Raw genomic sequence first — 23,843 nt, forward strand, 5'->3', positions numbered from 1 at the left:
CCTTATTAGCAATGCATACGGCATCCCACGGGGTACATGTACAGGGTAGGCCTTAGGGATGTTGACTGTACAGTGGAATGCTATTACACCTTCATGAGGATCGTAACTTTAGTCGATATACCACGATATTCTAACAAAGCCCCTTCCACCCCTACCCCCGCTCTTGGTGGTTTATCTCGACACAGGCTCTTAGTCTAAAGCCAACATTACAGTTTAATGTACATTAATAATGAATCTAACAGCCGTGGATATTGCTATCCAATCTGCGCAGTCAGCGGACGCTGATTGGCTGTCCTAATAATCCGAAGGCTATATGATTGGACAAACGGGCTGCGCTAATCGCTGGAGGATTGGATTCAAGATGGTATAACAACTATAGCTGACCATCATATAGTGAAGGCCACATCATTTTATAAGCAGAAGCCGTGTTCCATTGTGTGTAGTCTGTACAGCTTACTCGCAGTAACTCACCCAGCTCACCTTCCACGATCCGCCCCGAGTCTCCTAACCAGTCCTACACGATGCTGAAGGTGGCCTTTCTAGTTTCTCTACTAGTAATCGTCCTAGCTGGTAAGTAGTTTGAATTTCTTTTTATTTGTAAAATATGATTTATTTCATTTCGTACAGACGTAGATCTAAATTTCCGAACTTTTTTTTTTTACAAAATAACTAAAACAATATGACTTCCTTTATCTCAAAACCTCACTGAGAAAGTTTTAAGAAAAATGAAGAAAACCAAAATGACACCATTGCGATTCGATCTCACTATTCTGGACAATCCAGGGGCGTGGCATGGTTTGCTGTTCATATTTCATACATAGATCAGACATAGCCGCAGAGCACTCTGTCTAAATTTCTAAAACGTCAATCTAAAACGATAAACAGTAAATAGGGTTAATACTGAACGTACACCTGACATCGTTTTTCTCATCTTTCATCATCATTACTTGGATATAATTTCGGAAATCTAGAAAAGTACTCAACGAAGTGCTCCTGTGTTATTTCAGATTAAATAATGTATGACATGAATCTACAGGGTTAAGTTATATCTGCCTATAATAACCATGTGTCCCAGACAAATTTGTTTCAATTGACTAGTCTTTAGAGACTACTCCCCTACAATCAGATCCCCGCATCGGCATCGGGCGGTCCGAGCCTTCAGAAATACATCAAATCAATATACAAATCTTTTTTAACGTCAGCCACAATGATATCCCATATACATGTTGAGATATAAGATTATTTTTGCTCTCCTTTTGAATTTTTTTTGTTTTGTTTTTAACACCACCAAACCAACTGTATGTGACAACTGCGTTCTGTTACAAACTATGTATTAGGTTTATTCAGAGTATACGTATTACGTTTCTCTGAGAACATATATGTTAGGATTCTCAGAAAAGACATGTATTAGGTATTAGGTATTAGGTAATCGAACACTTTCGTTAGGTTTACCTGAGAACCTTTGTATTGAGTTTCCCCGATAACACATTTATCATATTCCTTTGAGGGCAACTTTATTAGCCTAATGTTTGTCAGTTTAAGAGGCAGAGTACTTAAGCGCCGTCTGAACTCTTTCATGCCGAGTAAAATAAGGTCTCATTCAGAAAGTCGAGCATCACTGAGCCACATTTACCGCCCAAATTCACTGTCCATATTGTGTCAGATACTATTTATATTATATTAGTGATAATGATAACTTTTAATTGTTAAGGTTTCTCCAAGATAACAGCTCGCTACCACTCTAAGATTTGCAATGTTTGTCTTCATAACAGTTTAACAAATACATAAATAGAAATTTCCCGGCTGGTGGAGACTTTGTGATAATGTCGACGACGCTTGTGTGACCGTATGCACAAATCGTGTATAAATTCTTCTTTTTTGCTCATTTTGCAGTTAAACATTTGGCTCAATTTTACTAACAAAAATAGAATCAGCGATAAGACAACAGTTTTTTTTACTGTTCTTGTCATTATAATGTAAAACTATCTCACTGATGTCTATCATGGTTGATATCACTTTTCACACACACGTGAATATCAATTAAACACACACGTGAATATCAATTGCACACACATGAATATCAATTGCACACACACACGTGAATATTAATTGCACACACACACACACACACATGTGAATATCAATTGCACACACAAGTAAATATCATTTACACACACACGTGAATATCAATTGCACACACACGGGAATATCAATTGCACACACACACGTCAATATCAATTGCACAAACACACGTGAATATCATTTGCACACACACATGTGGATATCAATTGCACACAAACACGTGAGTATCAATTGCACACATACACGTGAAAATTAATTGCACACACACGTGAAAGGTGCGTTTACAACGGTTTGCACATCACATAGATCGCACAAGGTGAGGGCGCATCGGTATACAAAATCGTATATAACTGACGTTGCGAAACCACTCTGATACATGAGTGTAACAATTCCGTCACAAAAAAACTCCATACCTTTTTCTCGATCTGCTTTTCGTCCAGATTCAGTTAGCACTGTATAATTCACAGCACATTACTCAGCATCGGCTTTCAGTATACAACTGCAATGTGGCAATAGCATTAGGCAATTGTACTCGATTTATCTTGGACTGAAAAAATAATCTGTTACTTTTAACAGAAAATCTCTTGTTTGAGTGATGCTAGAATGTATTCTGTTATTGCAGCAGATTGTTCTGTTAAATATGACACACGTATTCTATTAACTTGACATAAATATTCTATTAGACTTACAGGATGTTATGTTGAATATGGCAGAATATTGTGTTAAGAATAACAGAATAGATTCTAGCATCACTCAGACAACAGACTTTCTGCTAAAAGTAACACATTCATTTTTTCAGTGTGCCACTGCATTAAGCTGGATTGTACGGTAATCCAGTAGCGAACGCGTTGTTACAGCTGCCTTTGCCAGAGTCTATGGTTGCGGTGTTTGAAGTAAAACCGTACCAGTGTAGGCTGGTATATTGCGGCGTTTTGTGGTAAAGTTTATAATACGCGATTTGCGATCTGACAGAGTATAGGTTGCACAATTTCAGCAGTTAATACTATATGCCGCAGTTCGGTCTTCAGGGGCCACATCAATTATAGTTATCAGGTGGCGACAACATAAGAAGTACTGATAATTGATCAAAGTGTCCATACCGCAAACCAGGCCGGAAAATGCTGAAATGAATGAATGGTTTATTTGATTCATTTGATTGATGTTTTACGCCGGATTCAACAATATCTCTCTTGTACAAGGGCGACCGTCATTATAGCGGGATAAACCCGGACCGGGCCTGGGGGAAACCCACGACCAATCGCATGTTGCTGGCATCTCTTCCCACGTGCGACAGACACAAAATTAGCCAGCACGAGGCTAGACTTTATGAACTCGCAGCAATAGGATTGGTGACAGGTTTCTGGGTCATTCTTCTGCGCCAGCACGCTAACCACTCGACCAAAGAGGCCCCGAATGAATTAATGAATGAATGATTATGGCTTTACTACCAGCAATATGTGTCATTGCCACATGGCAATATTACAACCATTGGCACATGGCCATATTACAGTCCTTCCCACATGGGAATATTACAGCCATCGCCACATGGGAATATTACAGTCCTTCCCACAGGGCAATATTACAGCCATTGGCACATGGCAATATTATAGTCCTTCCCACATGGCAATATTACAGCCATTGCCACATGACAACATTACAGTCATTCCCATACGGCAGTATTACAGCCATTGCCACATGGGAATATTACAGCCATTGTCACATGGCAATATTACAGCCATTGTCACATGGCAATATTATAGTCCTTCCCACATGGCAATATTGCAGCCATTGCCACATGACAACATTACAGGCATTCCCATACGGCAGTATTACAGCCATTGCCACATGAGAATATTACAGCCATTGTCACATGGCAATATTACAGCCATTGTCACATGGCAATATTATAGTCCTTCCCACATGGCAATATTGCAGCCATTGCCACATGATAATATTACAGTCATATTATGGTGAGAACAACCGCAGGAAAATAAGAAGGGTTTAAATTATCAGTTTCATAAAAACAATTACATCAAAGTCTCCAGCGATTCGATGGGAAACTATGTATGTGAAAGACGGGGCAGTCAACAGTTTCATTATTGTCTCACAGTCATTTTGGTAACGTCTTTAAATCCGATTCCAGTGGTTGTTAACAATATAGAGGGATAGACAGTCAACTGGACGGACTGATTTGTTGTAAACCCGAATAGTGATGACCCACCACAGATTTCGGTATAACAACATATGATTGTGCCATGATTCCGAGATTACTTACAAAACATCCCCTAAACAATGAAACTTAAATATAGGATGAACTAATACCTTTGGCCATTTCATCAACAAAACGCTCCGTCCAGGATTCTCGTGATCAAAAGACAATTTTGGGTAATTATTATGTGAAGCACAGGGTCGTTATTAGTGTTTATTTTACTACACTATGATCCCTAATCAGGTAGAATAAGGGAATTAACACCTACACCACGCATCCACTATTCTGACTAAAAGTTTCTATGACAAACATGACTCATAAGAATATATTCACCCATGTTCGTAGAAACGCCGCTATATGCAAATGTCATGGATAAATACACCTATACACGGCCATCAGTGATATTGTTGTTCATGAGGTGTTTATTAATCATATCCAAACGATCTTCAATATCCTTTACGTATGACCTCTGCAATTTGAACCAAATGATTAACGTCCCTTACATGGGCTATTTCAATAGTCCTTAATACTTCATTGTACATATGCAATGGGGTTTGTGCCACTATGGAACACATGCACCACCGATCAATAAAGCATTTTTAGACTGAAAACGACATTAATGGTTAATTGTCCAGAGTGCTTGGAATTTGATGGGAAGGATAATTTCTTGACTCCAAAATATCTACACTCATGCAAGCAGTAAATTTATATAGAGCTGTGTTTTTTAACCATTAACGCGCATTTCAGAATTTATGATTGTCTGTTGTAAATACTCTCTCACGATTGACTTTTATACCACGTCTGTCTAACTGACTAAAAAAAAAACTTGATATCACATACAATAAAAGCCCGTCGTGTGATTCAGGTAACTTTTGCAAACGTTCGTTCCTCTTCGAGATAATATATTGGTTTCAAATGTTGAAATAAATGTTTTGAGAGGAATATAAGGGTTGAGCAATTAGTCGTACTCTTGAAGGCAGTTGGTGATTTGTAAGTTCTCTTTACATTTGAAAGCCGTTATAAGAAGTTTGCTTCCACACAACAGCTGTGAAACTGTGTATTTAGATGTTTCATTTGTCCCTCCCGCCAATGAGTTTACCAGACTTTCTGTCCAGTCATCAAATTATAAGCTTTTAGTCGTAATGCATTTCCAAACGTTGTCATAAGATCCGAGTTTTAACACAGCTGCGGAACTGGGGACAACATGGAGTGGACGAGAGCTTGGACAGTGCGGTGAGAGTTGGGGCAAATGGGGACCAGATGCAAAGATGGCATTAATGAAAAGCTGCTTTTGTACAATTCCACTCTTTACTTTAGCTAATAGACCGATCGACGTAAAAGAAAATGAAAATGGAGTCCGGCATTCCTCCCAAAGGGAGTCCGTCCTGCCGAAATAACAGTTTGCCGACAACCTCGGGGAGTGTGTGTAAGAGACAATGTTAATGGACCCGTCATTTGTGTATGTCGTCTCAGTAAGTGTCAACATTTGGCGAGGAAACGTCAGTGACTGAACTACCTGCTTCTGCATTCAACCAGAAATGTCTCCGTGGAGACGACAGAGGGCGCCTCAGTTCGAGTCGTCTACGCCGTTCGCGCGTCCCTTGCGCCCTCTTTGTCTAAAAGCCTGTATATAGTGCTCTTCGTTCGAGCTTTCTTGTAATCCACGTACATTGAAACATACATCTTCATCTTATATCATATACGGACAGCATAATCCAGCGATAATCAAAATAACAGAGGGATTATCCCGGACACCCTGATTCATGTAGTCCCCCAGTCCCCAAATCTAAAAGATTCACATATCAGCTTCCCTTGACGGATCCCAAAATCACCGACTTTTACACTTATGGCTAATCATGATGTGTCATTATTGTAAAAACTGTTGCCCAAATCGAGTTATTGTTTCTAAAAGGCAGTTGGCTCTAGGCTAAATGACGCTATTTGATCACGTTTATGTGCCTGCTAGGTAGTGCAGCGACGGTCTTAACTGACCGTTATCCATTGCCCTAGCAATTCATGTCATCAAGCTGAAATATACTTGAACCTCACTAGACGATGTAATATAGCTTTACCAGTGAAATAAATAAATAAATAATGACATCACTTTGTCAATCCTTTTTGACAATGTTTTCGTTTATAACCATGACAGAAGTTGATGATAATTGTCGATCAACATTCTGCTAGACCATGTGATGAATACAACGTTCCTCAACCATTAGAATGAGGATCAGCTGGCCGTTGTTTCAGTCCGTCGCTTCAACTTACAGTCTAACAGGAATGTATCACGCGATAATGTTCCTTCGTTTTAAAATACGATGGATAGAGATATCTTGCGAGAAAGAAGGCGTGTCTTTTAAACTTCATCAGTTACTATGGTCTATAAATCTGACCGCCCCCCAAATAACTCAAATAATCTTTAAGTCCGCGTAAAAAGGAAATGAAGAAAGAAAGAATCGAAAATAAAGACATTTCTATATTCCTGTGAAATAGATAACTATTGAAAGATTTCAGAAAACAACATAATAGGACTGTCTCGCTTTTCTTTTTAAAACAGAATCTGTTTGAATCGAATATAAGATTCACAGAAAACCCAAACTGTCATAGACACAGTGTCCGACAACGTGAAATATCTTCCTGCCTTTTCCTATCTCAAGTCGCACTATCCCGCAATACGTCACACGCCTGTGTCCCATATACCATTCAATACAAAAAACACCTGGCTTCACAACATGCCACCCAGTGATTTATTGTGCTTTGGACGCCTTTGCGAATACTTACGTACTCTTCTTAAGTAAGTACCAAGGGTCATTCATCCGCGTTGAATTTAAATGAAACACCACGCGCAGACATTTCCATTTTTTTAAGTTTCATTTTCGCTTTAAGCGTTGTATATGTTTTTTTCGTAGCACCAAGCGAGGAAATACCAAAACTGCGTATTTTATAACATATAAAATTTATACCGACTCTAGCTTCGATAGGGGATTTCTGCTTACGGTCGAGCGAAAGCCGTAAACAACAATAGCCTGTGGCTAATTCGATGTACCAACGGGTTTTCATGTTTCATGAGAATACAGAATAGTTCCATTGGCCTATTGTAATGTGGATGTACCTGTGCATGGTGCGTGTAAGCTGATGTCACATAACGTCTTTATCGGTGACTGCAATGTGAAGCCGTTAATATATACAAGGACACTTCATGAGGTTAAATTGGGTTAATGAGCGCATAACTTCAGCTGCTTGATAAATACGAGTCATGGGATTAATTCTATAGAGATAATCACTGCTATATAACACATTAGGTTAAATGGTGTTAATGTACACATAATGAACAGTTCATTATGTTAAACGGTGTTAACGGGACCGATAGTTGTACGACGAACATTAGAACATGCGGCTATAAGAAGGACAAAGCCTGTTTTTTGCGGCACATGGATTTGAAGACTGGGTGATTAACAGCTTTTGGCTTGTAAATGACTATGTTGGAACACGGGTGGTCCCGCGGGCGAAAGAATACAATAATGAAAAGTGGGCATTAATGAGATAGCCTCGAACACAGGTCTTCTCACCTGACGCTGTTAACAAATGCTGTTGACTTTTGTCAGTCATAGAGCAAGTACATAACTATTTATAGACTTATCATCCGCCCTTCTGAATTGTTCTAAAGATGCAGTTTTCATTTCCATTCATTCGTCCCGACACGCCAACTGGATAACTCGCTGCATAAAGTTGCATTAAGGCATGCGATTATACATTATTTAGTTATATGAATGGTGTTTCGTTATTTATTTATTTATCTGTTTGCTCGTTGCTTACCGCCATGCGCAAGATCTATTCACTTATAGAATAGCGGTCGGACGTCAGAGTGGAGGAAACAGGCGAGTTGGAAGTAAACCACCGACCTTTAGCAAGTCATTGCCGAACTTCCCTACCTGTGACGTTCATATTGGTGAAAGAGACGTGGCTTTCAACAAACGCGACGGTGTGAATATGTCCCCACGAGGGCCTTGTACCTCGTTGTTTGAGCTACGCCCCGCTCCTCATTCTAAGGAATTCAGAAAGGCCTACACTAATTTTCATTTACATTTTCACCGCATTGTTTGTTTTAAAGAAAAGGTAACAAATGATACAACCTTAGTTATTTCGGTTTGGAGGGATGGAAACAGACCTGTGATGATATCTTTCATTAATATTCATGAATACTCCACACCTACCTGGAGAAAGGCTTGGAATCTTACCGCAACCGAATCACTCGTACATTGTACTCACATGGCTAAACGGCAAAACAGTGTCCGTGTTACGACAGCGGAAACGGGTGCGTCCACAGATTACAGACATAAGTAGTGCATGGTTGGTTAAAATTGAAAACATCGCTTCCCTTTGATTTTCTAAATGTGTATGATTTTGCTTTTTTATACTGTGATATGTCGGTTATGCAACATCACCAAAAAATAAGAAAATTATGGCTATTAAACTTAATGTGGGATATTTTATCGATGCATGTATAAATTTGGTCTAGCATTGTCTTTTCGTTTTAAAGATTACATATCCGCACAAGCTTGTACACGCGTTTTTGAGTGCCCTGGACACCAATTCCACAACGATCACTGTTACGAAGAGGTGAAGGGACTCTAGGCGTAATATTCAAATCAATACACTTACGATGCGTGTACAAGTTTGCAGAAGTCAGGCTATGAAACGGTTGCCGGCATTCTGTATATAACAGACTTACGCTTGTCAAGTATTTGTGTATCAGGTGCTGGAAAAATGATGTAGATTATGGATTTCGGTGCCACAAGGGGAAATACAATTGGCCACAGACTATGCACCGTACAACTAACGTTCGGTATATTGAATTATCGCTGTGCTTAATACATGTAGCTTACTACTCCACTTTCACGCTCTTAGGCCTATATATACTATACACATTCTTATATCTTTAACATATTCATAAATATTATCATAACTCAGACTAAATACATGTGTTTGAATATGAACAGCAAATTTACATTAAAATAAATATATGAGACGTGCATCATATCCTTACATAGAACATTATTATGCAACCAAAATAAAGACTTAGATGGTAATCTCAAATAACCACCATGGAAAATAATTTCTCTGACCCTTTTTTCCTGACAGGAAAATTCGAACAAAAAATAAAGACCATATTAGCAAATAAGTTTTTGATATCATTTTTATGTTGACACCACTTTCCTTAGGGAACAGCTCAAGTTCACAAAAGTTTGTCTTCTCAGTTTTTCCATCGTTCAACTATACTGCAAATTATTTTTCGTGAAACTGTTTTCAGACACCCGTATTATAGTAAATGTGATGTAATTGGCCAGGACACATGATACTGTAGGACTTTAATACCTTTAATAGCGATAAAAGAATATTTAAGAACTCGAAAATTCAGGATTGTCAGCTGGAGAGAAGTGATGCTCAGCGTGTGCAGAGCAGGAGTTTAACGTCACTTGTTTTATGATACGGAAAAACAGTGTACCTACACCTTCAGTTGGTACTTCAAATCGTTTTTGAAATTTGTGTCCATACAGGAGTGAGAGATTGTCCAGTAGATGCCAGAGAGCAAACAAAGGGAAATAACTGCAGTATAGACGAGATCGTTGAATATTAGGGGGAGATCGCTGGTTATTAGAGTTAGATCGCTGGCTATTTCCTCGTGAACATGAGATATTACTTGAGCGTGAACTTGCTTTGCTCGATCGCGTTATCATTGTACATCCTGTTTTAAAGAATATCTTGCGATCGCATAGTGACCAATAGAAACCAAGAATAACTCTATGAGGTATCACATTAAATGTTTATTAAAGGCTGCGTTATATATTTATATGATGATGATCTTTACAGCGCATGCGCCGCTCTCTAGGCACAATTTAAACTACTGCATCCACTTGACAAGTGTGACCTCTTCAGGCTTAGGACGTCTTCAGGCTTAGCCTCACTACTTATATCCTTGCGCGAAACAATAGCAACATTGTTTTGGGTTTCCATTGGAATGATAATGTGCGTGTTTGAGATAAAGAGAATTCATATTTATTACTAGAAATAAAGGTCGATGCTCTTTATCTGACCTCACATCCTGCGTCACCACCATGGTCTCAATGAACTTTGTGTCGTTCAAAATGTCTGCACAGAATTAGCTAGTATGCTTCATGGCTGTGTTGTAGAGCGAGGGTAGAGAGCGGCGCATGCGCTGTAAGGGCTACCCTGGCGGCAATGACACGGCCTTCGGAAATATCGTCGTCACATGATCGAAATAGTATGCTACTGAAAGCGACGCAAACATATCAAGCTGTCAGAGACCCTATTTTTGTGTATATTGCCAGCTCTGAGACTTGGGGTTGGGAAACGTCTAAAGGTATTTCTCCATGAAATACTTACCACAAAAAGACGAAACAGTTGTACAAATGCTGTATTTCCCGTATGCACAATCCTTCGGTGTGCACGCGAACTGAGCTACCTATTTGGTTTGGTAAAAGTGATGCGGCGACCCTTAAATACATCAAGCAGACAATGAAAATAAATACCGTATGCATGAAGAGAATGTACAGACATGTTCTACAAAGTGGATGATATTGCACAAAAGGAAACATTTCATTCTTGTGAGGTTACGAAAAAAACAAAAAAACGTCTGGGGGAAATCAGAACTTTTTGTCGAGAAAGCTGCGAGTATTTAGAGGCTAGAGCCAGATTTTAGGGAGAAATGCAAATTAACAGTCCTGCGGGATGAGCGCAAATGTCGATCGTATAAGCCAGTGAGATGATAATGATCTAGTCATGTCGGGTAGAGTCTAGTGAGAACGTGACCACGACGAAACTGGTCCGGTGTGCATATGGAGGGTGTCAACGTGACATAGCCAATCCAAGGACCTCGCCATGTTAAGCACGTAATTAACTGGCTACTGGGAAGGGAAAATATCATCTGACACCTGAAAACGACAAACGCTTGTCTAGGAGTGTCCAATTCGCCACACAGATCAGAAGCTGAATTAGCAGATGTGCACTCAACAATGACGAAGAAACAGAATTAGCTGCAGTCAACAATTTGTGTGACGAAGAAGGTGAATTAGCTGGTGTGCACTCAACTTTCACGAAGAAGCTGAATTAGCTGATGTGCACTCAACAATGACGAAGAAGCTGAATTAGCTGGTGTGCACTCAACTGTCATGAAGAAGCTGAATGTGCATGCCTTGTCCAAAATGTTAGACAACTAGATTTTGATCACATTGACTATAACATGTGCGTCAGAAAAGTTTCATAAAAAGTAATTTAGACTAGACAAATATGGAGAAAACTGAGGTGTTGAACGTTTGTCAGCTTGAAAAGTTCCTTAAGGAAAGAGGTGTCATTCGTGCCTGTTTGGTCCGTGGTTTGAAATCATAATACGTTAAGAAAAGTTTATTTCCATTTCCTTGAGCAAAACACCAACCAAATAAAATAATATTTGCATTTCCCGTTACAGTGCTCTCAGAGGCGTACTTTGACCCGGAAGACAACGAGCTGGAGGACAAGGAGCGAGAAATCCAGACAATGCACAAGATAGACAATCCATTCCCCGCTATTCGGGACTACAGAGTCTGGAGATCAGATACGGAAAGACCTCGACCCATGAAGAGAACGTTTTGTCCACGCGGATTTGTCCATAATCCCGTCACTGCAGGCTGTGTACCTTCCCTTGGCGTAAGTATAGATCATTTATTGCAAAACCCCGGCCATTTATTATCAGGCCATTTAGCATGTACCATACAAAATGTCGACTCCGGTACAAGCTGGACTAAGTTTGTTGTGTTGTAATACACGAGTACCATACGTTGAGAGTTTCCCGCAAATCGTCATTACAAAGGCAGCAACGAGCAAATAGTCTACACAGCTTTGGTCCGAAAGAGTTTAAGGATGAAACGTTCGCCATTGTTGGATCCACCCTCCAACGAGTTGATTATCGACATGGGTACCCTATAATGACGGACGGGAGTCTGCAGGACGTAGAAATTATAGTGCTCCAGTAATTGGAACAGGATGTTTCCAATTTAAGAGGATCTTTCAAAATGGAAGAATTACTTCGTATACCGGTAAACCCAAAGTTACCGAGGTATAGCACATTCATGGCACAGGGCCTCCATGCTATATGAGAGTTGTGTGCGCCGTTAAGATGCCTCTGTATCCATGTCCCAATCCATCAGACACCGATTGTGTGTGCTATCCTTAATACACAACTCCATGTCCCAATCCATCAGACACCGATTGTGTGTGCTATCCTTAATACACAACCCCATGTCCCAACCGATCACACCGACCTACGTGTGTAAAGCTTAATACACAACTCCATGTCCCAACCGATCAGGCCCACCTGTGTGTATGGAAACCTATCCTTAATACACAACCCCATGTCCCAACCGATCACACCGACCTACGTGTGTAAAGCTTAATACACAACTCCATTTCCCAACCGATCAGCCCCACCTGTGTGTGTGGAAACCTATCCTTAATACACAACTCCATGTCCCAACCGATCACACCGACCTACGTGTGTAAAGCTTAATACACAACTCCATGTCCCAACCGATCACACCTACCTGTGTGTGTAGAAACCTATCCTTAATACACAACTCCATGTCCCAACCGATCATGCCCAACTGTGTGTGTATCAAGCTATCCTTAATAGACAACTCCATGTCCCAACCGATCAGGCCCAACTGTGTGTGTATCAAGCTATCCTTAATAGACAACTCCATGTCCCAACCGATCACACCTACCTGTGTGTGTAGAAACCTATCCTTAATACACAACTCCATGTCCCAACCGATCAGGCCCAACTGTGTGTGTATCAAGCTATCCTTAATAGACGACTCCATGTCCCAACCGATCAGGCCCAACTGTGCGTGTATCAAGCTATCCTTAATAGACAACTCCATGTCCCAACCGATCACACCTACCTGTGTGTGTAGAAACCTATCCTTAATACACAACTCCATGTCCCAACCGATCATGCCCAACTGTGTGTGTATCAAGCTATCCTTAATACACAACTCCATGTTCAATCAATTAGACCCAACTGTGTGTGTATGAAGCTGTCCTAAATACACAACTCCATGTCCCAATCTATTAGATCCAATGATATGTGTATAAAGCAATGCTAAATACACATTTCACTGATTGACTATATCTGTTAAGAGAGGCCATTCACGATGTCATCGTCGTTTTGTCACAGCTAAGGCGTAGTTGACGTTTTGCAGAATGTCACAGCTAAGGTGTAGTTGACGTTTTGCGGAATGTCACAGCTAAGGTGTAGTTGACGTTTTGCGGAATGTCACAGCTAAGGTGTAGTTGACGTTTTGCGGAATGTCACAGCTAAGGTGTAGTTGACGTTTTGCGGAATGTCACAGCTAAGGTGTAGTTGACGTTTTGCGGAATGTCACAGCTAAGGCCTAGTTGACGTTTTGCAGAATGTCACAGCTAAGGCGTAGTTGACGTTTTTCGGAATGTTGACGTTTTGCGGAATGTCACAGCTAAGGCGTAGTTGACGTTTTGCGGGATGTCACAGCTAAGGCGTAGTTGACGTTTTGCGGAATGTCACAGCTAAGGTGTAGTTGACGTTTTGCGGAATGTCACAGCTAAGGTGTAGTTGACGTTTTGCAGAATGTCACAGCTAAGGCGTAGCTGACGTTTTGCGGAATGTCACAGCTAAGGCGTAGTTGACGTTTTGCGGAATGTCACAGCTAAGGCGTAGTTGACGTTTTGCGGAATGTCACAGCTAAGGTGTAGTTGACGTTTTGCGGAATGTCACAGCTAAGGTGTAGTTGACGTTTTGCCGGATGTCACAGCTAAGGCGTAGTTGACGTTTTGCGGGATGTCACACCTAAGGCGTAGTTGACGTTTTGCGGAATGTCGCACCTAAGGCGTAGTTGACGTTTTGCGGAATGTCACAGCTAAGGTGTAGTTGACGTTTTGCCGGATGTCACAGGTAAGGCATAGTTGACGTTTTGCGGAATGTCACAGCTAAGGCGTAGTTGACGTTTTGCGGAATGTCGCAGCTAAGGTGTAGTTGACCTTGTTTGGAGAAAAGGAAGCTGATATGTTCCAAGCATAAAATCGACACGATTTATCTCAGCCTAGTGTGCATGGTACTCTCAGTTTGAATCAATAGATAAAACGCTGAACCACGCAGTGAACACTTTCTGTAACAGTTTCATAAAACCGACAAACACGAAGCTAACACGAAGCCAACATGAAGCAAACGCGAAGCCAAAACGTTACTGGAGGTTGTCATGCTTCATTCTCCACGACAAACAGACGTCCCACTTGAAATATTATCTCCTTTGCCGAAATAAACCCAGGGGGATGTCTAAGCATTTCAAACCCATCACCAAGCCTTCATCAAATCTTCTCGATTTGAACCTTGGGGTATTTGCCTTGAGAAATCACAAATGCTGTTTAGATGATAATATATACTGGAAGGCGCAATGGGGATAGACAAGAGTGAAAACCTGAGCACGGTGACCTCTGCTGGTTTCATTTCCCACGTATTCTCGCCAACATTCCTCCATAGATCATATATCTATTATGCTCTACGTTCCTGTTTTCTCATATATATGAAAACTCCAGGAGAGCCAATATATGATTATTACCAGTGTATGGCACCGCTTCTGCGTATATACACACTCAAGTTTCCCGACAGACAAAAGGCTGTGGAATGAAAACCAGATCGCAGATTTTGTGGATGATATTTATGATTTACCTTGTTTTGTCATATCACGAAGTGCCTCCTTGTAGCTTTATGACGATTACTAAGCCATACAACAGGCGTCGACTAATACAACGTTTAATGGTTTACACCTGTGACTTTCCTAAGCAAACGCAGTACTCCCGGGTGGCGGGGCTATCAACCCGTGTTACACATCAAACATCCTGATTAAAGTGGACACCACTTTATCTAAATTATGCTCATCCCATAAACGACTCACCGTCACATTAGTGATCAATATGGTATTATAAGGCCCCATCAGATTTCCATCGGGTGTTGTCACATGTATAATAAATAACTGCAGTTACCTTTATTTCTAGTGGTATATTATTACACACCGGTATTACTGGCTAAGTGGTATAATAGGTCCGCCCTACAAGAGGCCTTGTGCATTAAGACTACCAGATCATCATTCCAGCTGCACAAAATGAGCCCTTGCACGGCACGTCTGTAAATTAGCGGTGCCGTTCCCTTCTGTCACTAATTAGTTAATATTAATCCCTGGCTTTATAATAGGCCCTTTTAAACCGTTTCACTATGTTATTATCGCCTGACTTTATCAGTGGGTCGGTCACAGCCAGTCAATCACAAAGTGTTAATGCATAAAACAGGATTAAGACTTGGGATGAAGTCTTTATGGCCCTTTGTGGCCCCGTATATGGCGTGCTACATATATTATGAAGGGTTTAGAATGCACCGGTGGGCCCTCTGGGATCAAATATTGGTGACCCGTTGTTTTATCACACCATTATAATAGAGGGGGGGGTCACAAGCCCCACTTGTCGCAATGGAAAGCAATTTATTTCGCCCATGTCTTATCATTAAAAATTCTAACACACCTCTGAGAACTTTAACATTTAAACCAATTATGAGCGAGAGGTGCTCAAGTCTCATCACGGTTTAGACGATGCCATTTCGCATTTACGACGAGGGATTTTGATTGTGACTTGTGGACAACTGCTGTATTTAAAACTGACATTAAACATTTTTCGGATTGAAAAATAAAATTTTGATACTGATCACCCGGTTAGATTCAAAGACTAATGTTTTACGATCACTATCCCTTTTCCTGTGTATCACATATCGTGACAGGGTATAAAAACATGAAGGTTTGCGGATCTATTTTTGCCTAAAATCATGACGATAAAACCCTAGAACTAGTAAAACGAGCCTTTGTTTTCGGCACAGCCAATTTTAAATTTCGCTATCCGAAGTCCCCAATATTTCCTGATAATATGCGAGAATAGAAATGAATGTAGCTTGCACCTGTGTACTCGGTGGCATGCGACCCCTCATTCTCAACCTGTGGACAGTTTCAGTTTGCTGTGCGTTATGTTGGTGATTTGGACCTGGGATTAAGAAATCTTGGAACCTGGCAAATGCTTTAAGGTGCTTGCCGTTCATTTGCATGGAGGAGCGGGTTAAAACTCGGGCTTGTAAAGGGCATTGGTGGATTTCACTGCTCAAACTGTGTGGGGCTTTGGTGACAAAGAGCCGTTCACGACGCTGCAGTGACTGTTTACGCAATCAGACGTTCATTAAAGACAATTTATCTTCAATCAATACGCGTGGATATCTGTTCGTCATATGTAGGAAACGCACATAAGCAGCATACCAAAGGTCAATGGTTTATACCGGGCATTCTGGCTTCCTTATAAAATTGACGTCCATCGTGTATGTGAAAATTCCTAAGGGACGTTAAACGATGGTTAACTAAATAAATAAAAGAATGGGCACGTTTTATATATTTAAATAGACTTAATTTGTTTCTTGCCGAAAATGTATTTTTATGCGACCAATTATAAAAATAACAACTGTTTTTGAAGTAACAGCTCATGTGTGTACAAGGGTTATATAGACTGTACCGTGTCGAGCAGTTTACGCCGCACTTTAGGTCACTGACATTACCCCGATTCTCAATGTCCCGATCAATTGATCAGGTTGTTTTGAGCACGGTGTGTCGGACAGAAGGCTTTTGATTGATTGATTGATTGATTGATTGATTGCTGGATCCTATACCATCAAAGACGTTATCTTAGCTACCAATTCAGGCGTATGTGCTATTCAATTTGAACAGGAGCCTCAGGGGAATTCAGCGGCTTTCTAGGCGGAAGTGATGGCTGCGTTTCACTTAATCAATGGTGAAAGAGGCTTTTATCAAGCGCTATTGCTCAACAGAAAATTTTGTGAAATCTGTCCCCCCTCTCGAATCAGAGAAACGGTTACAACTAATAGTTACAGCGTTATGCCGTAAATACTGAACTCTCTGTTAAATGCTAAACAATATTTGAGTGATGAATTTATTTATATTTCATTGTGATTCAGGAATTCACACGAATTCAAGGATGGTGACCATTTTTATTGGTGGCGGACATGTGAGCATGTGAGCTACTAACGAACTTCCCCACGTGTATCGTAATACATACAAATACCATATTGGCGGGAGACAAGTTTTCTGCAACGAACTTTAGACTGTGCAAATGGCAGTCTACAGTGAGACAGAAGAATCTGCAAAATCCTTGACCGTGGCCGGGTTTGAACCCTCACCTTAACTGTGTGTCCTAATTAAGAACTCACAGGCAGTATATAGTACCTGTGGGTTCGGATGAGTCTTAAAGCGGTTTGTTAGTTGTACCCGATGAAGACTGGTAGTTTGCTGGCGACATTCCTGGATTTTGTTTATTTGATTGATGTTTTACGGCGTACTCCACTTATAATATTCCACTTATACCGTGGCGGCCAGCATTATGGTGGGAGGAACCAATCAGAGCCAGGAGGAAACTCACCACCATTTGCAGGTTGCCGCCAGTTCTTCTCAAGCACGATCATAGAGGAAGTCAGCATGAGCTGGACTTGAACTCACAGCGATCGCATTGGTGAGAGTCATTGTGCTAAGCCCCCATTCTAAGCCCTAGGTCACGAAGAAGTTGAACTCCACCTCCTCGTGTTATGCTATGTATTTACACTAAAATAAAAACGGTTAAATTTAACGTCTCTTGTCAGCATTGGTGATGCGAGAATGTATTCTGTTACTATAACACAATAGTGTATAATATTAAACATCCTGTTGGTCTAATATAATTTTTATGTTCAACTGCTAAATTTAACAGAATAATCTGCTGGAATAATAATACATTCTAACCTCACTCAAACAGCAGACTTTCTGTTATATTTAACAGAATAACCTGGTGGAATAATAATACATTCTAACCTCACTCAAACAACAAGACTTTCTGTTATATTTAACAGAATAATCTGCTGGAATAAAAATACATTCTAGCCTCACTCAAACAGCAGACTTTCTGTTATATTTAACAGAATAACCTGCTGGAATAACAATACATTCTAGCCTCACTCAAACAACAAGACTTTCTGTTATATTTAACAGAATAATCTGCTGGAATAACAATACATTCTAGCCTCACTCAAACAGCAGACTTTCTCTTATATTTAACAGAATAACCTGCTGGAATAACAATACATTCTAACCTCACTCAAACAACAAGACTTTCTGTTATATTTAACAGAATAATCTGCTGGAATAAAAATACATTCTAGCCTCACTCAAACAGCAGACTTTCTGTTATATTTAACAGAATAACCTGCTGGAATAAAAATACATTCTAGCCTCACTCAAACAGCAGACTTTCTGTTATATTTAACAGAATAACCTGCTGGAATAACAATACATTCTAACCTCACTCAAACAACAAGACTTTCTGTTATATTTAACAGAATAATCTGCTGGAATAAAAATACATTCTAGCCTCACTCAAACAGCAGACTTTCTGTTATATTTAACAGAATAACCTACTGGAATAACAATACATTCTAACCTCACTCAAACAACAAGACTTTCTGTTATATTTAACAGAATAATCTGCTGGAATAACAATACATTCTAGCCTCACTCAAACAGCAGACTTTCTGTTATATTTAACAGAATAACCTGCTGGAATAACAATACATTCTAACCTCATTCAAACAACAAGACTTTCTGTTATATTTAACAGAATAATCTGCTGGAATAACAATACATTCTAGCCTCACTCAAACAGCAGACTTTCTGTTATATTTAACAGAATAACCCGCTGGAATAACAATACATTCTAACCTCACTCAAACAACAAGACTTTCTGTTATATTTAACAGAATAATCTGCTGGAATAAAAATACATTCTAGCCTCACTCAGACAGCAGACTTTCTGTTATATTTAACAGAATAACCTGCTGGAATAAAAATACATTCTAGCCTCACTCAAACAGCAGACTTTCTGTTATATTTAACAGAATAACCTGCTGGAATAACAATACATTCTAACCTCACTCAAACAGCAGACTTTCTGTTATACTTAACAGAATAACCTGCTGGAATAACAATACATTCTAACCTCACTCAAACAACAAGACTTTCTGTTATATTTAACAGAATAATCTGCTGGAATAAAAATACATTCTAACCTCACTCAAACAGCAGACTTTCTCTTATATTTAACAGAATAACCTGCTGGAATAATAATACATTCTAGCCTCACTCAAACAACAAGACTTTCTGTTATATTTAACAGAATAATCTGCTGGAATAAAAATACATTCTAGCCTCACTCAAACAGCAGACTTTCTGTTATATTTAACAGAATAACCTGCTGGAATAACAATACATTCTAGCCTCACTCAAACAACAAGACTTTCTGTTATATTTAACAGAATAATCTGCTGGAATAAAAATACATTCTAGCCTCACTCAAACAGCAGACTTTCTCTTATATTTAACAGAATAACCTGCTGGAATAAAAATACATTCTAGCCTCACTCAAACAGCAGACTTTCTGTTATATTTAACAGAATAACCTGCTGGAATAACAATACATTCTAACCTCACTCAAACAACAAGACTTTCTGTTATATTTAACAGAATAATCTGCTGGAATAACAATACATTCTAGCCTCACTCAAACAGCAGACTTTCTGTTATATTTAACAGAATAACCTGCTGGAATAACAATACATTCTAACCTCACTCAAACAACAAGACTTTCTGTTATATTTAACAGAATAATCTGCTGGAATAACAATACATTCTAGCCTCACTCAAACAAGAGATTTTCTGTTATATCCAACAGATTATTTCTTGAGAGTATATGTGTACGGCCTGAATATGCGACATGTTTGAGACTGACACCTATCTGTTCCTCCGAGATGTCTTTGAAGAGGATAACATGTAGTGGATGTTCAAACCATATACCTAGAATCACAATGGAGTGAAGTAGTTCCATAAAAGCCTAGTGCGATATCACAAACGTTTGTGAGCGAAGGGAGTTGAAATTGACTTGCTACTACAGTGATTACATACCCTAGGCTCGGCCGAGAATTAAATATGCATGCATGTGACTCGAGACTCGAATCCCTTTGCGAAATATCGTGTGCAACAATATTTAATATCGATCGTCCTCATCAATCACATATCAGTGATAATACTGAAATTTGAGGGATTGGCCATCATTTACATTGTGTTTTGACCTTGAACAATTTTCAAAATTAACCCAGAGCTGTCAATTTTGTTATACCAGTTAAGTCCCATGGTTCGAGATGGCTCCCAATATCAGCAGAGGCGCTATCTCCATTCAGCCATTCCTAATTATAGTGTGCGATTATATCAGAACGACACATTGGGACCCCTGAACAAAATAGCAATACCGGTACATAAATACGCTGGAAGTGCTCCCGTAGTTAATGAAAACCGAATTAACCAGAAAACTTTTAATTATTTACCAGTGTAAAATTTACAGATAATATTTTCAAAAAAAAGACAAGACACGTCTACTGAACTGCAAACGTTAGGAAAAAATATCAACGTTAGCTGGTTAGTTTATGTCGGAGGCGAGAGTGTAGGCTGTTTAATTTGCAGATTGCTATTATCAATATTAGCTTATCAAGCAAACATACAAAAGAGTCAATTGTACCTCATCATTTATTTAAGAACTGCCTCAGGAAGGCAGGATTCCGTGAATCTTTGTTCTCCATAGATGTGGATTTCAATGAGATTCCGTTAGTACTCTAAGCGATAATCCTCTTTAGCCGCTAGAATAAGTTCTCCAGAGGATTATTCAAGCAAAATCCAAGTCTCTTCTACGGTAAGGCTATGGGGATTGTTTGAAGTCTACAGTAGAGCTTCATTGTTTCATGTAGAGGCTCAGATTTGCTCTGTGCATTGACATCGTAGACTCATTCTGATCGACCACCATTGTCACAGACACATTTCTGGGCAAATGTATTTCTCTGCTATAGATGAAAAAAGAAGTGGAACAAGTTTCTCCGCGGTCAGGGGCCTTGTGTAACGTTTAGGTGGTTATTGAGGATGGCTCTGTACTAAGTGGTTATTAGGCCCGTTCACGTATTAGGTGATTATTAGGAGCGTTTATGCATTAAGTGGTTATTGAGGATGGCTCTGTACTAAGTGGTTATTAGGCCCGTTCACGTATTAGGTGATTATTAGGAGCGTTTATGCATTAAGTGGTTATTGAGGATGGCTCTGTACTAAGTGGTTATTGGGGCACGTTATGTATTAAGTGGTTATTGGGGCACGTTATGTATTAAGTGATTATTGGGGCGGTTTATGCATTAAGTGGTTATTGAGGATGTTTCTGTATTAAGTGGCTATTGGGGCACGTTATGTATTAAGTGGTTATTGGGGCACGTTATGTATTAAGTGATTATTGGGGCGGTTTATGTATTAAGTGGTTATTGGGGTACGTTATGTATTAAGTGGTTATTGGGGCGGATTATGTATTAAGTGGTTATTGGGGCACGTATTGTATTAGGTGGTTATTGAAGATGAATTTGAAGATGAACAACCAAGTTGTTATAGAAATACTCTTTCCCTTTTCTCACACAGGATAAACTGCTCGAACTCCGGCGCTGATTCCAAACACCTTTGTTCTGTCAATCATTGCTAGATATACACACAGATGTGCACAAGCGCGTGGTTGTGACAAACGTATAATATTATGTTTTCTGAACGATACTTAATAAATTATGTTATTGCACTGCAACATACATGTAATAATAACCTATTAGATTATAACAATAACAATCTACTCAGCCATCACACATTTCATACGTAGGCCTATTTATATGTACCTGTACGTTTGTATGCTTTGGCGTTTAGCGTGGTACTTAGCAATTTTCCGGTACTACGACGACGAGGAACCATTAGGGATGTGCACATATGGTCTTCTTGTGGCAGGTCGAGTCCATGCCGCCAAAGTGCTTCCGCCACTGAAGTATCATGCCAAAGACATCAGACACGACAACAGTCACACCCAGTCACATTATACTCACACCGGGCCAACCAGTCCTTTTTCATTGCTCTAACCTCTGTTATGAGGCAGCAACAAGCACCATTTTTGAAGTCTAGCACATGTACTTGTATGACCGGACCCGAGTTTGATCCCTGATCTCCCGACTTTGAGGCGGACGCTCTGGCCATTAAGCCACAAAAGCGGTTTTCATATGTTAGCACATTAGGTTTTACCCCGCCACATCTGATCTGGCGCCAACATAGATACTTGTAAAAGCTTGTGTACAAGATGGTGTCAAGGTGGTAACATTTGTGTATGACTGAAAAACATCTCCCGAATATAGCACCAAGTGCGCTGGACATATGTATGAAATAAAAAACTGAGTGATTCATAAAAATTACTTTTCTTCCCTTTGTTTCAGTTCATGAAAGGTCAGAGACGCTGGAGTAGAAGGTGATTGGACTGTAGATGAAAAGCTCTACGGAGTAGGACAACGTAACCCACAATACTATAGCAGAATAATGATTGTACGTCGGACAAAGACAGAGAAAAAAATCATCAAATCAGTATACCAGTATCCAACTTTAAGTTCATAGCCACTGTATGCCATGCCAAAAGAGAATTAATTTGTGGGGTTTGCTCACAAAAAACCTGCACGGAGTGTCAACGAATAAAGATATGATGAGAAATCATGTTCCACATGAGCAAGCATGATATTTGGGTAGTCCAACACTCCACACTTCACGCAGGCATGTAGTCCTACATTTGTTCCCGTTGTTAACCTCAGACCAATGTAACAATTAAGTTTAACTTACCATACTTTAGTTGAGTTAGTGGTCACTTAGTTAACAGTACCAATATGCCAACTCCTTTCCTGGTTCAGTCAGAAGATGTCACTCCCACAAGTCTTGTCAGGTGTCATTTAGTAATAAAATCTGTCGAAACTTACTGTCTTATTTGTTTCCTTTATGATACATTCATTTGTTTATTTCATTGGTGTTTTACGCCGTATTCGGGAATATTTCTGTTATACGACGGCGGCCAGCATTGTGGTGGGAGGAAACCGGATAGTCTGGAGGAAATCCGTGACCATCTGCAGGTTGCTGGAGACCTTCCCACGCACAGGAGGACAGCATGAGCCGTTTCTTTTATAATAGTGTGGGGAAGATCACTCAATCTGTTTTTTTGCTGTCTGCGACGTAAACCGAAGTGCCAAGTTTAAATCTCTGCATCTTTGGTGTTTGCTCATACAGTTGAACGAGTTTTAACACTGAGACAGTACATATACAGGCTTGTCATTTCACCAATTCTCAGCTTTAAAGGTGATGGTTGACTGTCACGTGACTTGCAAATATCAGAAAAAATTAAACTGTTCCGGCTTGATCGCAATGTCCAACAAAAGTATGCACCATTTTAAGAGAATCATGCGCAAGGTTATTTGCTACCGGTTTTCAATTACCAGTATGCCCGATCTTTATCAGCAACTTTT

The 23,843-nt window shown here is 39.8% G+C and overlaps 1 protein-coding gene across 1 annotated transcript; it reads left to right on the plus strand.

The window, feature by feature from the left end:
* Positions 1-412: 412 nt before the first annotated feature.
* On the plus strand, positions 413-22,826 carry LOC135478069 (uncharacterized). Its single transcript, XM_064758335.1, has 3 exons — positions 413-570; positions 11,775-11,992; positions 22,776-22,826. The coding sequence occupies exons 1-3, from the start codon at positions 522-524 to the stop codon at positions 22,809-22,811; spliced, it is 303 nt and encodes a 100-aa protein (XP_064614405.1). The 5' UTR covers positions 413-521; the 3' UTR covers positions 22,812-22,826.
* Positions 22,827-23,843: the final 1,017 nt, after the last annotated feature.

The sequence above is a fragment of the Liolophura sinensis genome, chromosome 11 (genome assembly GCF_032854445.1).
Source record: "Liolophura sinensis isolate JHLJ2023 chromosome 11, CUHK_Ljap_v2, whole genome shotgun sequence".
Taxonomy (NCBI): domain Eukaryota; kingdom Metazoa; phylum Mollusca; class Polyplacophora; order Chitonida; family Chitonidae; genus Liolophura; species Liolophura sinensis.